The 19,330-nt window shown below is 43.2% G+C and overlaps 1 protein-coding gene across 1 annotated transcript in view; it reads left to right on the forward strand.

The window, feature by feature from the left end:
• The first annotated feature begins 308 nt into the window (after positions 1–308).
• The window catches only part of LOC132815920 (E3 ubiquitin-protein ligase MARCHF11-like), a 116,336-nt gene continuing 97,314 nt past the window's right edge, over positions 309–19,330 (forward strand). Inside the window, exon 1 of the mRNA XM_060825294.1 lies at positions 309–698. Coding sequence (XP_060681277.1) covers positions 309–698 — 390 coding nt within the window. The remainder of the gene's footprint in view (positions 699–19,330) is intronic.

The following is a 19,330-nucleotide window of genomic DNA, read 5'->3' on the forward strand; positions in this document are numbered from 1 at the left end:
GAAACGGCTGCTGCCACCCGCCTGCCGACCCCAGGCGGCTTCTCGGTCCGGGAGATTCTCCGGGCTCTCTCCCCCCCCTCTCCCCAAACCCCCGGGTTGCTGCTTGAAATGGTCTATTGAGAAAAAAAAATCCCCTTCCATCCTCCCTTTTTCTTCCCGCTCTCTTTTTGTTAACTATCTGCCTTTCCCATTCCTCCCTAACACTTCCAGCCTTCTCCCCTTGTGTGTGTGTGCGGGGGGGTGGGTGGGATAGTCTAAGCGGCCCCCTCTCCCCATCCCCAGCCCCCCTCCCCTGCATCCTCACCCCGATGAGCGAACACCAGCCTCTCCCACAGCGGGACCAGCGGCAGAGGCAGAGCGGCATGGCCAGCAACGGCAGCACAGTGCCGGGCGGGGGCGCTCTCGGCCACCAATCGCCGCCCACCCCCACCACCGCCGCCGCTGCCGCCAGGCAGCGGGGGCAAGGGCTCGGCGCCGGCGAGAGGCAGAAGCTGATCCCGGCCAGAGCCGAGGAGGCGAGAGGCTGCGCCCCGCCGGCGGCGCAGGACGGGCGCCCCGCCGAACACGAAAGCTACCAAACCGGCGGGCTCTCTTGCTCCAACGACGCCGAGTCTGTGTGCAGCAGCAGCAGCAGCTGCAGTTTTCGCAACGGGGGCATCACTCCCACCTGCAGAATCTGCTTCCAAGGCTCAGAGCAGGTAAGGAGATGGGGGGGAATCACTCTGGGCACCAACCTGAAAACACACGCATAACTCTCACACTGAGACTCAACTGAGCAATGCTTGTCCAAAAGATACGTATTTGCACGGCTCGCCTTATTTCTCAAAAGAAATTGTTCATAACTATTCCATTTTTTTGGAATCGAAATATTTTTGTGATGCTAAAATCCTACTTGGCTGGATGCTAAGTACACAACACATAGGTGCGTGACTGGAGACAGCTTGATGGATTCATCGCGGGCAAAGAACTGACTGACCATTCACTTATTACAGTACTTCAATTTCTCTTAATGAAAGGATGGAAGCAATTGGTACACTGAACAAAATATGTATTTCCCCCAAGGAACAAAGACTCATTTATGGACATTAACATAATTTTCAAGATACCATTTCATATTTCATGTGGGACTAAAATAATCCACTGCTTTTGGACTTATAGAGGTGTACAGCATGGAAACAGACCGTTCGGTCCAACTCATCCATGCCAACCAGATATCCTAACCTAATCTAGTCCCATTTGCCAGCATTTGACCCATACCCCTCTAAACCCTTCCTATTTATATACCCATCCAGATGCTTCTTAAATGTTGTAGTTGTATCAGCCTCCACTACTTCCTCTGGTAGCTCATTCCATACATGCACCACTGTTTGCATGAAAATGTTACCCCCTTAGGTCCCTTTTAAAATTTTCCCCCTCTTACTGTAAATCTATGCCCTGTAAGTTCTGGACTTCCCCCACCCCAGGGAAAAAAACCTTGACTATTTACCCTATCTATGCCCCTCATGATTTTATAAACCTCTCAACCCCAGCCTATTCAGCCTCCCCCTATAGCTTAAATCCTCCAACCCTGGCAACATCCTTCTACATCTTTTCTGAACAACTGTGAACCTGCACTCCAAGGTTTCTCTGTTCAGCAACATTCCCTAGGACCTTGCCATTAAGTGTATATGTCCTGTCTTGATTTGCCTTTCCAAAATGCAGCACCTTACATTTATCTAAATTAAACTCCATCCCCTTGCACTCTTGAGGTAATCTTCTTTGCTGTTCACTACACCTCCAATTTTGGTGTCATCTGCAAACTTACTAACTGTTGTTATGGACCAGCTAGACCCCCTCAGAACGTTTCAAGAAGGTAGTCCAGACCCTAACTTTGCTGGTTGTTTTAAGCAGGTGTGAAGTGGGCATTCTAGGAGTGAATCAGCTGGTCAAACTACTTTGTTTTAAACAAAACAGAATTTATTTACAAGATTACCAAATGAAACACAAAGAACAGAATACAGAATACTGAATGATGCCACTCCAAAATATTTGCAGCAATCCCCATAAACACCCCTTGGCACAAAAGATAAAATCAAACAAGTTCTTACAGGAAAGAAGTCAAAGAGAAGGAGAGAGAGAGAGAGTCCAGCAGCACACACACACACACACACACACACACACACACACTGCTGCATTAAAACCTAAAACAAAGAAATAAAACTGAGCTGCAAGAACTGGCCACTCCCCTTTCATTATACAAGTGTTTTGTTTTAACTTGAAAGTCCTCTGCCTGAGGCCAGTATCTGTTCGCTGTGAACAAATTGGCCCTAAAGTCTATCCTTCAAAGTTTTAGATTAGATTACTTACAGTGTGGAAACAGGCCCTTCGGCCCAACAAGTCCACACCGACCCGCCGAAGCGCAACCCACCCATACCCCTACATATACCCCTTACCTAACACTACGGGCAATTTAGCATGGCCAATTCACCTGACCCGCACATCTTTGGACTGTGGGAGGAAACCGGAGCACCCGGAGGAAACCCACGCAGACACAGGGAGAACGTGCAAACTCCACACAGTCAGTCGCCTGAGTCGGGAATTGAACCCAGGTCTCAGGCGCTGTGAGGCAACAGTGCTAACCACTGCGCCACCGCGCCGCCCACTCAGACTTTTCAGAACCTGTGTCATTTACAACCTCTCTGAAAAACACTAACTTCAACCTAACCTTGTTAATGGAACAGCTTTGTCACACTGTACCTCTTATGTTCACATCCAAATGATTTATATAAATGATAAAAAGCAGTGGACCCAGCACCAATCTTTGTGGCATACATTGGTCACAGATCTCCAATCTGAAAGGCAACCCTCCACCACCATCCTCTGTTGTACCTTTGAGCCAGTTCCGTATCCAAATGTCTAGTTCTTCCTGTATTCTGTGTGACCTAACCTTGCTAACCAGGCTACCATGAGGAATCTTGTCGAACACCTTACTGAAGTCCATATAGATCATGTCCACCACTCAGCCCACATCAATCCTCTTCATTACTTCTTGAAAAAGCTCAATCAAGTTTGTGAGACATGATTTCCCAGGCACAAAACCATGTTGTCTATCCCTAATCAGTCTTTACCTTTCCAAATACATGTACGTCCTGTCTCTCAGGATTCCCTCCAGCAACCTGCCTACCACTGATGTCAGGCTCACTGGTCTATGGTTCACCACGCTGATTAACCACTTTAACCAGCCTTCAGTCTTCTGGCACCTCACCTGATCCAAATATCTCAGCAAATGGCCCAGCAATCACTTTCCTAGCATCCCACAGAGTTCTAGGGTACACCTGATCAGGTCTAATGATTTATCCACCTTTATGCATTTTAAAATATCCAGCACCACCTCCTCTGTAATCTGGAAATTTTTCCAAGATGTCACCTCCTATTTCTCTACATTTTATATCTCCCAAGTCCTTCTCCACTGTAAACACTGATGCAAAATACTTGTTGGTATCTCCCCTATCTCCTGCAGTTCCACACATAGTCTGCCTTACTGTTTTTTTGAGGGGTCCTATTCTCTCCCTAGTTATCCTTTTATCCTTAATATATTTCTAAAATCCCTTTGGATTCTCCTAAACCCTATTTTCCAAAGCTATCTCATGTCCCCTTTCTGCCATCCTGATTTCCCTCTTAAGCATACTTCATTCACTTGATTTCTGCTGTCTATACCAGACGTAGTTAAAAATCATACAGCACCAGGTTATAGTCCAACAGGTTTATTTGAAGTACAAACTTTAGGAGCCCAGCTCCTTCATCAGGTAGCTAGTAGGGCAGGATCATAGGACTGAAAATGTGTTGCTGGAAAAGCGCAGCAGGTCAGGCAGCATCCAAGGAGCAGGAAAATCGACGTTTCGGGCATGAGCCCTCCATAGGACACAGAGTTTATAGCAAAAGATCATAGTGTAATTCAACTGATGTGATATATTGAACAAACCTCGATTGCTGTTAAGTCTTTCATCTTTTAGAATGAGTTTCCTTTATTTTCTTAACCAAAACCTCAATTTCTCTAGTCATCCAGCATTGTCCTACACCTATCAGCCTTACCTTTCACCCTAACAGGAATATACTGTCTCTGCACTCTGGTTATCTCATTTTCCCATTTTCCAGCAGTCCTTTTACCTATAAACATCCACCTCCAATTAACTTTTGAAAGTTCTTGCCTCATACCATCAAAATTAATCTTCCTCCAATTTAAAACCTTAACTTTTAGATCTGGTCTATCATTTTCCATCACTAATTTAAAATTAATAGAATTATGGTTGCTGGCCCCAAAGTGCTTCCCCACTGTACCTCCATCACATGTCCGACCTAATTTCCCAAGAGGAGGACAAGTTTTACACCTGCTCTGGTAAGTACATCCATACACTGAATCAGAAAGTTTTCTTCTACACACTTAGCAAATTCCTCTCCAAATGAGCCCTTAACATTATGGCAGTCCCAATCTATGTTTGGAAAGTTAAAATCCTCTGCCATAATCACCCTATTATTCTTACAAATTTGTTTCTCAATTTCTCGCTGACTCTTTGGGGGTCTATAATACAATCCCAATAAGATGATCGTCACTTTTTTGCTTCTCAGTTCCACCCAAATAATGTCCCTGGATATATTCCCAGGAATATTCTCCCTAAGCACAGCCGTAATACTATACCTTACCAAAACTGCCACTCCCCTCCTCTCTTGTCTCCCTTTCTATCCTTCCTACAGCATTTGTATCCTGGAACATTAAGCTACTAGTCCTGTCCATCCATGAGCCATGTTTCTGTAATTGCTGTGATATCCCAGCCCCATATTTCTAACCATGCTCTGAGTTCATCTGCCTTCCGTTAGGCCCCTTGCATTGAAATAAATGCAGTTTAATTTGCCAGTCCTACCTTCTTCTCTGCTTTGTTCCTGCCTGCCCTGACTGTTTAGCTTGCTCTTTTTTCCCAACTGTACTGATCTCTTCCCTCACTAACTCCCTGGGTCCCACCTTACTGGTTTATATCCTCCCCAGCAGCTCTGGCAAATCTCCCTGCCATTATATTAGAACCCTACCAATCCCTTGCAATCTGCTTTTCTTGTACAGCTCACTTCTCCCCCAGAAGAGATTCTAATGATCCAAAAATAGTAAACCCTTTCCGCCCCCCCGCACCAGCTCCTCAGTCCCACATTTGTCTGCTCTATCCTCCTATTCCTACCCTCACTAGCCCCAGGATAATTCAGACATTACTAACCTCAAGGCCCTCCCTTTTAAATTCCTGCCTAACTTGCTCTATTTTCACTTAAGAATCTCATCCTTTTCCTTTCCCACATCATTAGTTCCAACATGCACAATGACCTCCTGTCGGTTCCTTTCCCCATTTGAGAACATTCTGCACCCTCTCCTTGATCCTGGCACCACGGAGGCAACACACCATTCTGATTTCTTGCTGCCGGCTGCAGAAAAGTCTGTCCGTGCCTTTTACTAGAGAGTCCCCTATCACAATCAATTGTTTGGAACCTGACGTAGCCCACCTTACATTAGAGCCAGTCTCAGTACTAGAAACTTGGCTGTTCATGCTACATTCCCTTGAGAGTCTATCACCTTTACATTTTCCAAAACATCACACTTGTTTGAGATGGGGATAGCCACAGGTGACTCCTGCACTTCCTGCCTCCCTCTCCTATCTTTTGTGGAGGTAACCCATCTACCTGACTATGTATCTGCAGCTTTTCCCCCTTCCCATAACTACCATCCATCACACCCACTACTCCTGTAAATTCCTCATTGCCTCTCACTGCTGCTTCAATCGATGCATGCATTCTGATAGGATTCGCAACCAAAGACACTTCCTGCAGACATAATCATTAGTAACATAGAAATTCTCCCTAATCTCCCACATCAGGCAGGCAGAGCACATCACTCTGCTAAAGGCCGTCTTTGCTCCTTAACAATCTACATACCCAGAAAATAGCACCACTTTATTGTAAAAAGTACTGCTCCAGGCTAACTTATTACTATATCTATCTTTCATATTTTTAAAATTTAATCAAGAGACAGATCTCAATAATCAAAAAAGAACCCATTCTACTCACTACTATAGACTTACAGCAAGGTTACATGTTAAAACTATAAACTTCTCTGTTCCTGTGCTGTGAGCTCTCCCACACAGGTTCCTCCAAGGTCAGCTGTGAATTTCACTGTTTGTTAATTTTTCTTCAATGCACTCTGATGTACAGACATACTTGACCTCAAACAGTTGTGCAGATTCACTGCTGTGGCAGACAGCAGTGGAGGTTTCTTTCTCTGACCAAATAGTCTCTACCTTTGGCTGTCTTCCTCTTTTTAAAGTGCCGTTGTTTTGATCTTTTCTCCCCCAAAGTTCCAACAGCTTACAAATTAGTAATTGTTGCTCCTAGCATTCGGGGAAATCACCTCCAACACCTAAAACTCTCAAAAAGTGAGCAACTCTTACAACCACAAGTTTTTCCTGTCTTCCATCTTGGATTACCCAGAATTCAAGAAAGTATATGTTATTCCAATAATGGATCATGACAATTGAAAATCAATAGAAAAGGTGGATCCCCAAATCACATCAACCTCCGGATTTTATAACTTAAATCTTAAATAATGAAATATTTCCAGTTTGGTATTCAATATTTACTTATTAAAATCAGAAGGAAACTTTACCACTGACATGGCAGATTTTGAGATTAATTCAATTTTAATAATTCACTTGTAATTTAGATTAGTTTAGATGAACTTACTTACAGAGTGGAAACAGGCCCTTCACACCGACCCGCCGAAGTGCAACCCACCCAGACCCATTCCCCTACATTTACCCCTTCTACTATCACTCCGGGCAATTTAGCATGGCCAGTTCACCTAACCTGCACATTTTTGGACTGTGGGAGGAAACCGGAGCGCCCGGAGGAAACCCACGCAGACACGGGGAAAATGTGCAAACTCCACACAGTCAGTCGCCTGAGTTAGGAGTCAGTGATCTGAATCTTTTATTCTTTCAATTAATTATTTTCTATCAAAAGACATCCTCTAATTTATAAAGATAAAATCACCAGAATCCGGATGGACTACTCTCTCATTAGAGAGAGATAACTGGTGGTAAATTTAATGTGAGGGCTGAGGTTGGAAAGGTGGAACCTTTACGAAAACTTCCTACTGAGGCAAGAATTGAATTTGTGCTGTTGGAGTCACTGTGCATTGCAAATCAGCCATCCAGCTAACTGAGCTAATTGATATATGTATTCAACAAAATAACAGTGAGATAAAATACTCTCACTGCACCAGCTATAACTTTGTGGAACATTAACAATGCATTGTAGTTTCATATTTGCCAGTAGTAACTGTTTCTGTGATGAATAATAAATACCTATATCCCAAAGTGGAAGTTCAGAGCTTATACTTATCTAATAATCTGCTTCAGTTTTGGCACTTTCTTATGGCTCAGAAAAAAAAAACAATGTATGTTGTAATAGCATTAGAAATATTTTGTTGAAGCAGGTCAAAATTAAAGATGGGAGTTCTTACTTTATTCGGAACATATTGGAGATTAAGAGTGGTGGAGGAAGAGATAGATTTTAAAACAATAATGCTACAATAATGAGTCAGAGCCAAATATTGCAGATGTGTGAAACAAAAGCAGAAATTGTTGGAGAAACCCAGCAGGTCTGGTAGCATCTGTGGGAAGAAAGCAGAGTTACCATTTCTAGTCCATGCCTGAAATTTGAAATAAGAGCAAAGAAAGCTGGAGAGACTTGGCAGGTCAGCACCATCTGTAGAAATAAATAAAGTTAATGTTCCACATTGATGACCTTTCATCAGAACTGAGGAAAGATAGAAACATTGGAAGGGGAAGGGGCAGGAAGCATGAAGGAAAAGGTCTGTGTTGAGCTAATGAATGCAAGACGAGCATTTGGCAACATGTCTCATTATTATAATGTTAAAATATCAATATTAAAAGGCATCTTCCTATGGGATAAAAGAACAAGGAATATACTGAGTTAGCATTTTTCTAAGATTTCAAATGGATGACTGCAAGATGAAATGAGAATGCTGTCTTGAAAGCTGGATAGAGACGAGCAACAGGTCAATGAAATTAACACACGTTTTCCTTCTGTCTTCACTGAAGAGGATGCAAGAACATCCCACTGATCTTTGTAAATCTACGGGTGGAAGGGAAAGAGGAACTTAGTACTGTTTTCCTTATGACTGTAATTTCACTCAGGAAACTGATGGACAAGTCTCTTAAGTCTAGATGGATTCATCTTAGACTCTTAATAGATGTGGATCATGGGCTGTAGATATTATTGGTGTTAATTTTCCCCAAGATCTCTAGATTCAGGAAAGGTTCCATTAGACCAGAAAGTAGCATATGTAATCACTCTATTTATGAAGGGAAGAAGACCCAAAGTCCAACAGGTTTATTTGGAAGCACTAGCTTTCTGAGTGTTGCTCCTTCACCAGGTGTATGTCAGGTGGAGTATGTGGATATATGCCACAATCACCTGATGAAGGAACATTGCTCCAAAAGCTGGTGCTTCCAAATTAAACTCCCCAGTCCAACACTGGCACTGCCAAATCAATTGTAACTGGTGAAGTGCCACAGGGATCATTTCCCCACTGTTTTCAGACTTATGGATGATCCTCTGGTATATTAGAGTTAGTCTTTCTCTGCACCTCCTCTGTAGCTGTAGTACTGTATTCTGCATCTTTTTCTACTACTCTGATGTACTTATATAAGATATGATCTGTTTGGAGAGCTTGCAAAACAATACTTTTCATTGTATCTCAATACATGTGATATATACATGTGTTAATAAATCAAATCAAGTTATTCGCAAAATATATGAATGACTGGGATAAGAAAAGGGAATGTATTCGAGCCAAGTCAGCCGATGACACAAATGTAGATGGGAAGGCAAGTGATGAGGATGACACAAAGATTTGACAGAGGGATATTGAGTGATTAAGCAAGTGTAAAAAGTGAGGTCTGCAGATGCTGGAGATCAGAGCTGAAAATGTATTGCTGGTTAAAGCACAGCAGGTTAGGCAGCATCCAAGGAACAGGAAATTTGACGTTTCGGGCCAGAGCCCTTCATCATTCCTGATTCCTGATGAAGGGCTCTGGCCCAAAACGTCAAATTTTCTGTTCCTTGGATGCTGCCTAACCTGCTATGCTTTAACCAGCAACACATTTTCAGCTCTGATTAAGCAAGTGGGCAAAAACTTGGCAGATGGAATGTAATGTGTGAAAATTAGAGATTAGGCACTTTGGCAGGTGAAATAGAGGAACTGAATGTTATTTAAATGGAGAAAGACTGCAGAAGGCTATACAAGAGGGATTTGGGAGACCTCATCCATGAATCACCAAAAGCTAGCTCCCAAATACAGCAGGCAATGGATTAGGGAAATGGAATGATGGCCTTTATTTCAAAGAAATTGGATTATGAAAGCGGGGAGTGGGGGAGTTTGCTAAACTTATACAAGGTACTTATCAAACCACAGCCGAGGTAGTCTGAACAGTTTCAGGCCAACTGTCCAAAGAAAGATAGTCTGCCACTGGAGGCAGTCCAGAAAAAGGCTGACAAGGATGATACCAGGTCGGAGGGACTGTCTTATAAGGAGAGATTGTTTAGGTGGGCTGGTGCACACTGAAACTTAGAAGAATGAGAGGCGACCTATTGAAACATACAAGATTTTTAGCGTACCTGACAGGTTAGATGTGGAAAAGTTATTTGCCCCCAATGGAAAAGTCTAGGAATAAAGAATAATATCAGAATAAGGAGTCACTCATTTAAGACAGAGATGAGGAGTTCTCTTATTTCTCAGAAATTACTGAATCTGTTGAATTCATTACCACAGAGGGCCTGGCATAGCCGAGTCATTAAATACATTCAAGGCTGAGAGACAGATTTTTTTTATTGGCAACAGAATCAGAGTTATGGGGAAAGGCAGGAAAGTGGACTTGAGCATTATCAGATCTGTCATGGTCTCACTGAATGGTGGAACACATTTGATGGACTGAATGGCATATTTCTGTGCTCATGTCTTATGGATTTTATATTCTATTCTATATGTCTAGAGTGACAGGAATAAATAGAAGAGAAGTTTTGCTAAACCTATGTCAAACCTTCTTAAACCATAATTTAGAGCACTGCCTATAATTCTTTATTAATTCATAGGATGTAGTTGTTGCAGGTTGGGTCAACAATTATTGCTCATTCCTGTTGAAGGGCTCTGGCCCGAAACGTCGAATTTCCTGTTCCTTGGATGCTGCCTGACCTGCTGTGCTTTAACCAGCAACACATTTTCAGCTCTGATCTCCAGCATCTGCAGACCTCACTTTTTACTCAACAATTATTGCCCATCCCTAACTGCCCTTGAGTAGGCGATGGTGAGCTGCCTTGTTGAAGTGCTGCAGTCGATGTGCTTTAGGTAGAAACACAATGTTAACAAGGGAGTTCCAGGATTTTGATCCAGTAACCTTGAAGATATAATGATATATTTCAAAATCAGGATGGTGTGAGTGTCATGAAGATGAACTTATGGGTGGGGTGATGATCCCATGTATCTGCTGCCACTGTCTTCCTAGATGGAAGTGCCTGTGAGTTTAGAAGATGCTGTCTAAGGAGCCTTGGTGAATTTCTACAGTGTCGGTGGTACACACTGAGCATCGGTGGGGGAAGGGAGTGGAATTTTGTGGATGTGGGAGCAATCAAGAGGGCTGCTTTGTCCTGGATGATGTTAGATTTCTGAATGTTGATGGAGCTCATCCATGCTAGTGAGGAATATTCCATCACATGCCTTGCAGATGGTGGACAAGCATTGAGGAGTCAGGAAGTGAGTTACTCCCAGCAGGTCTCCAAGTCTCTGACCTTCTCTTCAGTAACAGTACTTATATGGCTAGTCCAGTTCCGTTTCTGGATGTTTTTAGTGGGGGTTTCAGTGATGGTAACACCTTCGACTGTCAAGAGATGATTGTTAAGTTTTCTCTTGTTGGAGATGGCCATTGTCTAACATTCATGTGGCGCAAATGTTATTTGCATCATTTGAGCCCAGTTCTAGATATTATCCACGTCTTGCTGCATATGGAGATGGACTGCTTCAGCGTCTGAGGAGTCATGAATACTGCTGGACATTGTGTCATCAGCAAACATCCCTACTTCTGACCTTATGCTGGAGGTGGGGGTGGGGGGGCGGGAAGGTCATTGATGTAGCACTCTGCAGGAACCTCTGCAGAGATATAATCAGGCAGAGATGACTAACCTTCCACAACTGCAATGATTTTTCTTTTTGCAGGGAGTGTGCAAGCCAATTGTCAAAGCTTTTATTGATATGTGAGGAGAAAAATATTAGGAAGACAAATGTAGGTTTGTTACAGTCTGAACAGGGAGGTCATAACAGGGAACAAAGAGATGGCACATCAATGAAATAAGTTTCAGTTCTGCCTTCACAAAGGAGGACACCAGCAAAATCCCAAAAATGTTGGGGAACATGGTGTCCAGTGAGAGAGAGCAACCAAAGGAAATCAATATTCAGAGGGAAATTGTGTTGGAGAAATTGATGGGATTAAATCCCCACAACCCAATAATCTACTTCCCAAAGTAGTTAAGGAAATGACTGTACAAATAATGGGTGCAATGGTGATTCTATAAACTTTGGAATGGTTAGATCCTATGTTTGGGAGATGTAACCTGACTATTTAAAAGGGAGACAAAGAAAAAAACTGGGAATTATAGACCAATCAGCCTGACTTCAGTAGTGGGAAAAATGATAGAGTCCTTGATAAAAGATTTAATAGCAGAGCATTTAGAATACAGTGCCAGGGTCAGACAGAGTCAGCATGGATTTCTGAAAGAGAAATCATACAGGCCAATCTATTGAGATTTTTCAAAGATGTAAATAATAAATCATGATGTAACTCAGTCTCAGCAGCAGCAGGAGCAGAGTGTACTGGAATGAACCTTGGGGTGAATGGCATTGGAGGGCAAGTCTGAGCTGCAAAGGGAGCTTTGAGGTGACATCAAATTCAGAAAAGTGACGCAAGGCCAAAGGATGCAGCTAATTGGGTATTATTCCATTGAGAATTTATCAAGTTAAGATTACCTTATCTTAGAGATACTTTAATCAGAAAAGTTAATAAGTAGGACAAAATATGTTCAGGATTAAATTATGACAGGTGAGGGCAGCTGAGTGGTATATGTGATGTACATGGGAATTCATGGAACCTTCTAACATTCAAGATGACCACACGAACAGGATGTCCGCCTACCTGCAGAAACTTCAGCTCGATGTTTCAGAGTTTGAGTGACAGCTGTAGACAATGTGGCACATCCATGAGGTTGAGAGTTATATGGATAGCAATTTTAGAGAAATTTTAGGTCACACCTCAGAATAAGGGACTAGAGTAAAGAGGAAATGGGTGACCGCCAGTGAGTCAAAGAGAATTAGTGCAGGAGTTCTCTCAGCTCCCGATCACAAATTGGCTTTCTATTTTGGAAGCTGATAAGGGCATTGGTTCCTCAAGGGAGTGCAAACAGAACCAAGCTAATGGCAACACAAGCAGACTGACTGTACAAGAGTGAATGAAGAAGAAAGGAGGAGCGACAGTCAGAGGGGATTTGTTAGGGGAACACACAGGCTTTCTGTTGTTGCAACACTGCAGATGGTGTGTTGCTCCCCAGGCTGCCAGCATCAGGAATGTCACTGAGCCATAGAGTCATACAGTATAGAAACAGACCCTTTGGTCCAACCAGTCCATGCCAAACATAATCCCAAACTAAACTAGTCCCACCTGTTCCTGGCCCATATCCCTCCAAACCTTTCCTATTCACGTATCCATCCAAATGGCCTTTTAAACGTTGTATTTGTACTCACATCCACCAATCCCTTAGGACGTTCATTCCACCTTGAACCAGCCCCTGGATAAAAAAAAATGCCTGTTTTGTCTTTTTTAAATCTCTCTCCCCTCACCTTAAAAATCTGCCCCCTAATCTTGAAATTCCCCATCTTAGGGAAAAGACAACTACCAGCAACTCTCTCTATACCTCATTATTTTATAAACTTCTGTCAGGTCATTTCTCAACCTCCTACGCTCCAGTGAAAAGAGTCCTAGCCTATCCAGCCGTTCTTTACAACTCAGACCTTCCATTCCTGGCAGCATCCTGGTAAATCTCTTCTGAAACGTCTCTAGCTTAATAGTATCCTTCCTATAACTGGGTGACCAGAACTGGACACAGTATTCCAGAAGAGGCCTCAGCAATGTCCTGTACAACCTCAACGTAGCATCCCAACACCTATATTCAAACATATATATTCACCTATGTTCACCTATATATATTCACCTATATTCAACACCTATATTCAAAGGACTGAGCAATGAAGACAAGCGTGCCAAATGTTTGTTTAACCACCTTTTCTATATGTGACGCAAACTTTAAAGAGTTTGCACCCCTAGGTCACTCTTTCCTGCAACACTACCCAATACTCTGCCATTAATTGTGTAAGCTTTAATCTTGTCTGTTGTACCAAAGTGCAGTGCCCCACATTTATCTAGATTGAACTCCATCTGTATTCCCTCATTTCCCCAAATTATCAAGATCCCTTTGTAATCCTAGAAAATTCTGTCTACTATGCCACCAATTTTGCTGTCATCTGCAAACTTACTGGCCATGCCTTCTATATTCTCATCCAAATCATTTATATAAATGACGAACCAATGAGGACCCAGAGCCGTTCCCTGTGGAACACTGTTGGTCACTGGCCTCCAGTCCAAAAAGCAACCGTCCACCATTACTTTCTGTCTCCTGCTGTTAAGCCAATTATGTATCCAATTGGCAAGCTCAATCTGAATCCCACATGATCTAACTTTAATAATTGGTCTATCATGTAGAACCTTGTCAAAGGCTTGACTAAATTCCAAATAAACAATGTTTACTACTCTGCCATCACCAACCTTTTTGATAACTTTCTCAAAAAATGCCATCAAGTTTGGGAGACACTATTTTCCTCGCACAAAACCATCATGACTATTCCTAATCAATTTTGCCTCTCGAAATATTCACAAATCCTATCTTTTATAATCACCTCCAACAATTTACCCACAGCTGAAATCAGATTCACGGACCTATAGTTCCCCAGTTTCTCCTCGCAACCGTTCTTAAACAAAGTTACAATATCATCAACCCCTCCTTAAAGATGGGGCAGCAAGTTGGCTCAGTGGTTAGCACTACTGCCTGACAGCGCCAGAGACCCGGGTTCAATTCCTGCCTCGGGTGACTGACTGTGTGGAGTTTGCACGTTCTCCCCGTGTCTGTGTGGATTTCCTCCGGGTGCTCCGGTTTCCTCCCACAGTCCAAAGATGTGTGGGTCAGGTGAATTGGCCATGCTAAATTGCCCATAGTGGCAGGTGCATTAGTCAGATGTAAATATAGGGTAGGGAAATGGGTCTGGGGTAGGGAAATGGGTCTGGGTGGGTTAGTCTTCAGAGGATCTGTGTGGACTTGTTGGGCCAAAGGGCCTGTTTCTATACTGTAGGGATTCTAAATCTAATCATATCTTGTTCCGAACACTTGGTGCTGTGTCAAGTAGTTCTGCTAGCTTTTAACTCTCTTAAAAGGTACAGTACACCCACATCTTCATAACAGTTCACGGCGGCACAGTGGTTAGCACTGCTGCCTCACAGCGCCAGAGACCTGGGTTCAATTCCCGCCTCAGGCAACTGACTGTGTGGAGTTTGCACGTTCTCCCCATGTCTGCGTGGGTTTCCTCCGGGTGCTCCGGTTTCCTCCCACAGTCACAAAGATGTGCGGGTCAGGTGAATTAGCCATGCTAAATTGCCCGTAGTGTTAGATAAGGGGTATATGTAGGGGTATGGGTGGGTTGTGCTTCGGCGGGTCGGTGTGAACTTGTTGGGCTGAAGGGCCTGTTTCCACACTGTAAGTAATCTAATAAAGACATCTTCCTTGATCTTTCAGAAGCCTCACCCCTCTCTAGTTACCCTCTTGCTCTTAATATATTTGTAGAGTCTGTTTATCAAAATTTATGAGGTGACCCTTCTTCAGAACCCTTCTTCACTTGACCTGAAACGTTACCTCAGACTTCTTTCCACAGATGCTGCCAGACCTGCTGAGTTTTTCCAGCAATTTCTTTTTTTTTCCTGAGTTCAACTCTAATGCAAGGAGCATTACAGATTAGACAGATGAGTAAAGGGTGTGGATTAATTCATGGAATTGTGATCTTGTCATCAACAGATGTGACTTGAGGGAGGGACAGGCTTAGCAATTGACTATTCTAGGACACAGGATCTTAGGGCAGGAAGGATTCAGAAAATATTTATGAGTATGTTGCCAGGATTGGAGGGTTTGAGCTATAGGGACAGGCTGAATAAGCTGGGGCAATTTTCCCTGGAGTGTCAGAGGCTGAAGGGTGACCTTTTCGAGGTTTATAAAATCATGAGGGCCATGGATAGGGTAAATAGGCAAGGTCTTTTCCCTGGGGTGAGGGAGTCCAAAAGTGGAGGGCACAGGTTTAAGGAGGGGAAAGATCTAAAAGAGGCCTGGGGGGAACTTTTTCATACAGAGGGTGGTGTGTATGGAATGAGCTGCCAGAGGAACTGGTGGAGTCTGGCACGATTAGAACATTTAAAAGGCATTTGGATGGGTATATGAATAAGAAGGGTTTAGAGAGATATGGGCCAAGTGACTAGGTTAAGTTAGGATATCTGGTCAGCAGGCTGTAAATCTCTATTACTCTATGAAGGGTAGGGTGTAAAAGAGAAAGGGTCATTGCATTATTAACTAATGAGTGAGTTATCACAGGTACAGTAAGGAGTGACAACATCTTGGAAGGCATAGTGATTGGAATGAGGTCATCTCGGTGGATCTTAAACAATATGAGTTCCCTGATTGAAGCTGTTAACCTTGTCCAATCAGGGAGTCCTGGCTGACAGATATAAACAGGAGTGCCTGGGGTCCAGTTCATTCTAGCAGCCAGCTCGGTCATTATCATGTACTGTGCACGAATAAAGAAAGAGTGATTTGATGACAGGATACCGGCCTCCGTGGGGATATTCCAGTGGTGACAAGAGAAAAACACAACCCTGAAGACGTTCTCTTGCCACAGTTGTCTTTGAATTGGGGTAAGCATTTCTGACATCGTACCACTATTTGGGAGGCTTGACTTGTTAGATCCTGCTTTCAAAGACTGGGCCCTACTGGGGAGAGTTAATTTCACCAGGTAAATGACATTGAGGAAAATGAAAAGCAATGAATAATTCTCTTGACAGTTTGTGGGCCTACAGTTTTTTCGTTTATTAGGAGTCTAACACTCATTGAGGTACTACGTACTAAAACCTTTTATGTGTTGGCGGATTGAGCTAAGAAATATTACAATCCTAAGTTTCCTCTAATTCTGAGATGAGCTATTGGTTTTACTCAGCAGTTAAGGACCAAGGGAATCCATATTGGGATTTTTGATGAGCTTGAGATGACTTTCAGCAGCATGTGAAATGAGATGCTGAGAGACTGTTTGGTATGTGGGATTAATGGCCCGAACATGCAAAAACACCTCCTGGCTGAAGTCCAGCTGGACTTCAAACAGATACTGCAACTGGCTTTGAGGTTGGAAAATGTAGTGAGTGAAGCACAAGTTACAGGGTATGCCAACAGAAGTGGACATCCTGGCCAGATTGACTGAGCCTGGGGGGGACACCATTTGAGTGAAGGCAATTAAATAGCCGCACTCAGGACATATGCTGAAGAGAGGGACTCTGGGTCGGCCCACATCAAAACCCCCAAAACAAAGCCAAGCCTCAGGCAAATGGTAAAACATTTCTCAAGGACCCACCCCAGTAGTTGCTGCCAGTATAGAACATAGAACATTGCAGCGCAGTTGAGGCCCTTTGGCCCTCAATGTGACATCGACCTGTGGAACCAATCTGACGCCCATCTAATCTGCACCATTCCATTCTTGTCCATGTGTTTATACAATGACCATTTAAATGGCCTTAAAGTTGGTGAGTCTATTACCATTGCAGGCAGTACGTTCCATGCCCCTACCACTCTGAGTAAAGAAACTACCCCTGACATCTGTCCTATATTTGTTCTACACTTCAATTTAAAGCTATGTACCCTCATGCTAGCCATCACCATCGGAGGAAAAAGGCTCTCCCTGTCCACTCTATCTAACCCTCTGACTATCTTATATGTCTCCATTAAGTCACCTCTCAACCTTCTTCTCGAACAAAAACAGCCTCAACTCCCTCAGCCTTTCCTCATAAGACCTTCCCTCCATACCTGGCAACATCCTCATAAATCTCATCTAAACCCTTTCCAAAGCTTCCACATCCTTCATATAATGCAGTGACCAGAACTGTACACAATACTGCAAGTGCGGCCGCACTAGAGTTTGGTACAACTGCAGCATGATTTTGTGGTTCCGAAATTCAATCCCTCTACCAATAAAAGCTAACACACCGCATGCCTTCTTAACAACTCCGTCAACTTGAGTGTTAACTTTCAAGGATCTATGTACCTGGACACCAACATCTCTCTGCTCATCTACACTACCAAGAATCTTACCATTAGCCCAGTACTCTGCATTCTTGTTACTCCGTCCAAAGTGAATCACCTCACACTTTTCTGCATTAAACTCCATTTGCCACCTCTCAGCCCAACTCTGCAGCTTATCTATATCTCTATGTAACTTGCAACATCCTTCGTCACTATTCACAACTCTACCAACCCTAGTGTCATCCGCAAATTTACTAACCCATCCTTCTATGCCATCATCTACAAACAACAGTGGACACAAACCAGATCCTTGCAGTACACCACTAGTAACTAAACTCCAGGATGAATTTTTCCCATAAACCACCACTCTGTCTCCTTTCATCTAGCCAATTTCTGATCCAAACCGCTAAATCACCCTCAATCGCATGCCTCCATATTCTGTGCAATAGCCTACCATGGGAAACAGTATCAAACGCCTCACTGAAATCTATATACACCACATCAACCTCTTTACCCTCATCCATTTATTTGGTCACCTTCTCAAAGAACTCAATAACGTTTGTGAGGCATGACCTACCTTTCACAAAACCGTGTTAACTATCTCTAATCAACTTATTCCTTTCCAGATGATTATAAATTCTGTCATCTCTTAGAACCGTTTCCAACACTTTACCCACAACTGAACTGGTCTATAGTTCCCAGGGTTATCTCCACTCCCCTTCTTAAACAAGGGAACAACATTTGCGATCCTCCAGTCTTCTCGCACTATTCCTGTAGACCATGACGATGTAAAGATCAAAGCCAAAGGCTCGGCAATCTCCTCCCTGATTCCCAGAGAATCCTAGGATAAATCCCATCTGGCTAGGGGACCTGTCTATTTTTACACTTTCCAGAATTGCTCACACGTCCTCCTTATCCACCTCAATCCCATCTTGTCTGGTAGCCTGTATCTCAGTATTCCTCTCAACTACATTGTCTTTTTCTAGTGTGAATACTAACAAAAAGTATTCATTTAGCGCTTCCCCTATCTCCTTGGACTCCATGCACAACTTCCCACACTATCCTTGATTGGCCCTAATCTTACTCCAGTCATTCTTTTATTTCTGATATACCTATAGAAAGCTTTAGGGTTTTCCTTGATCCTATCTGCCAACAACTTCTCATATCCCCTCCTGGCTCTCCTTAGCTCTCTTTTTAGGTCTTTCTTGGCTAACTTGTAACTCCCAAGTGCCCTAACTGAGCCATCACATCTCATCCTAACATAAGCCTTCTTCTTCTTCTGGTCAAGAGATTCAACTTCCTTAGTAAACTTTGGCTCCTGTGCTCAATCACTTCCTCCTTGCCTGATCGGTATATTCTTTTCAAGGACCTGCAGTAGCTGGATCTTAAGTAAGCTCCACATTTCAATTGTGCCCATTCCCTGCAGTTTCCTTCCCCATCCTATGCATTCTAAATCTTGCCTAAGTGCATCATAATTGCCTTTCCCCCAGCTGTAACTCTTGCCCTGCGGTGTATACCCATCCCTTTCCATCACTAAAGTAAACTTAACCGAATGGTGGTCACTAAAGTGCTCACCTACCTTCAAATCTAACACCTGGCCGGGTTCATTACCCAGTACCAAATCTAATGTGGCCTCTCCCCTTGTTTGCCTGGCTACATACCGTGTCAAGAAACCCTCCTGCACACATTGGACAAAAACTGACCCATCTAAAGTACTTAAACTATAGTACTCGCAGTCAATATTTGGAAAGTATGTGGACTCCAGTGAGCAAAAGAGTCCTAGTTGGCATGAACTGAGTAAGAGAACTCATTG

Source organism: Hemiscyllium ocellatum, chromosome 5 (genome assembly GCF_020745735.1).
Source record: "Hemiscyllium ocellatum isolate sHemOce1 chromosome 5, sHemOce1.pat.X.cur, whole genome shotgun sequence".
Classification (NCBI taxonomy): Eukaryota; Metazoa; Chordata; class Chondrichthyes; order Orectolobiformes; family Hemiscylliidae; genus Hemiscyllium; species Hemiscyllium ocellatum.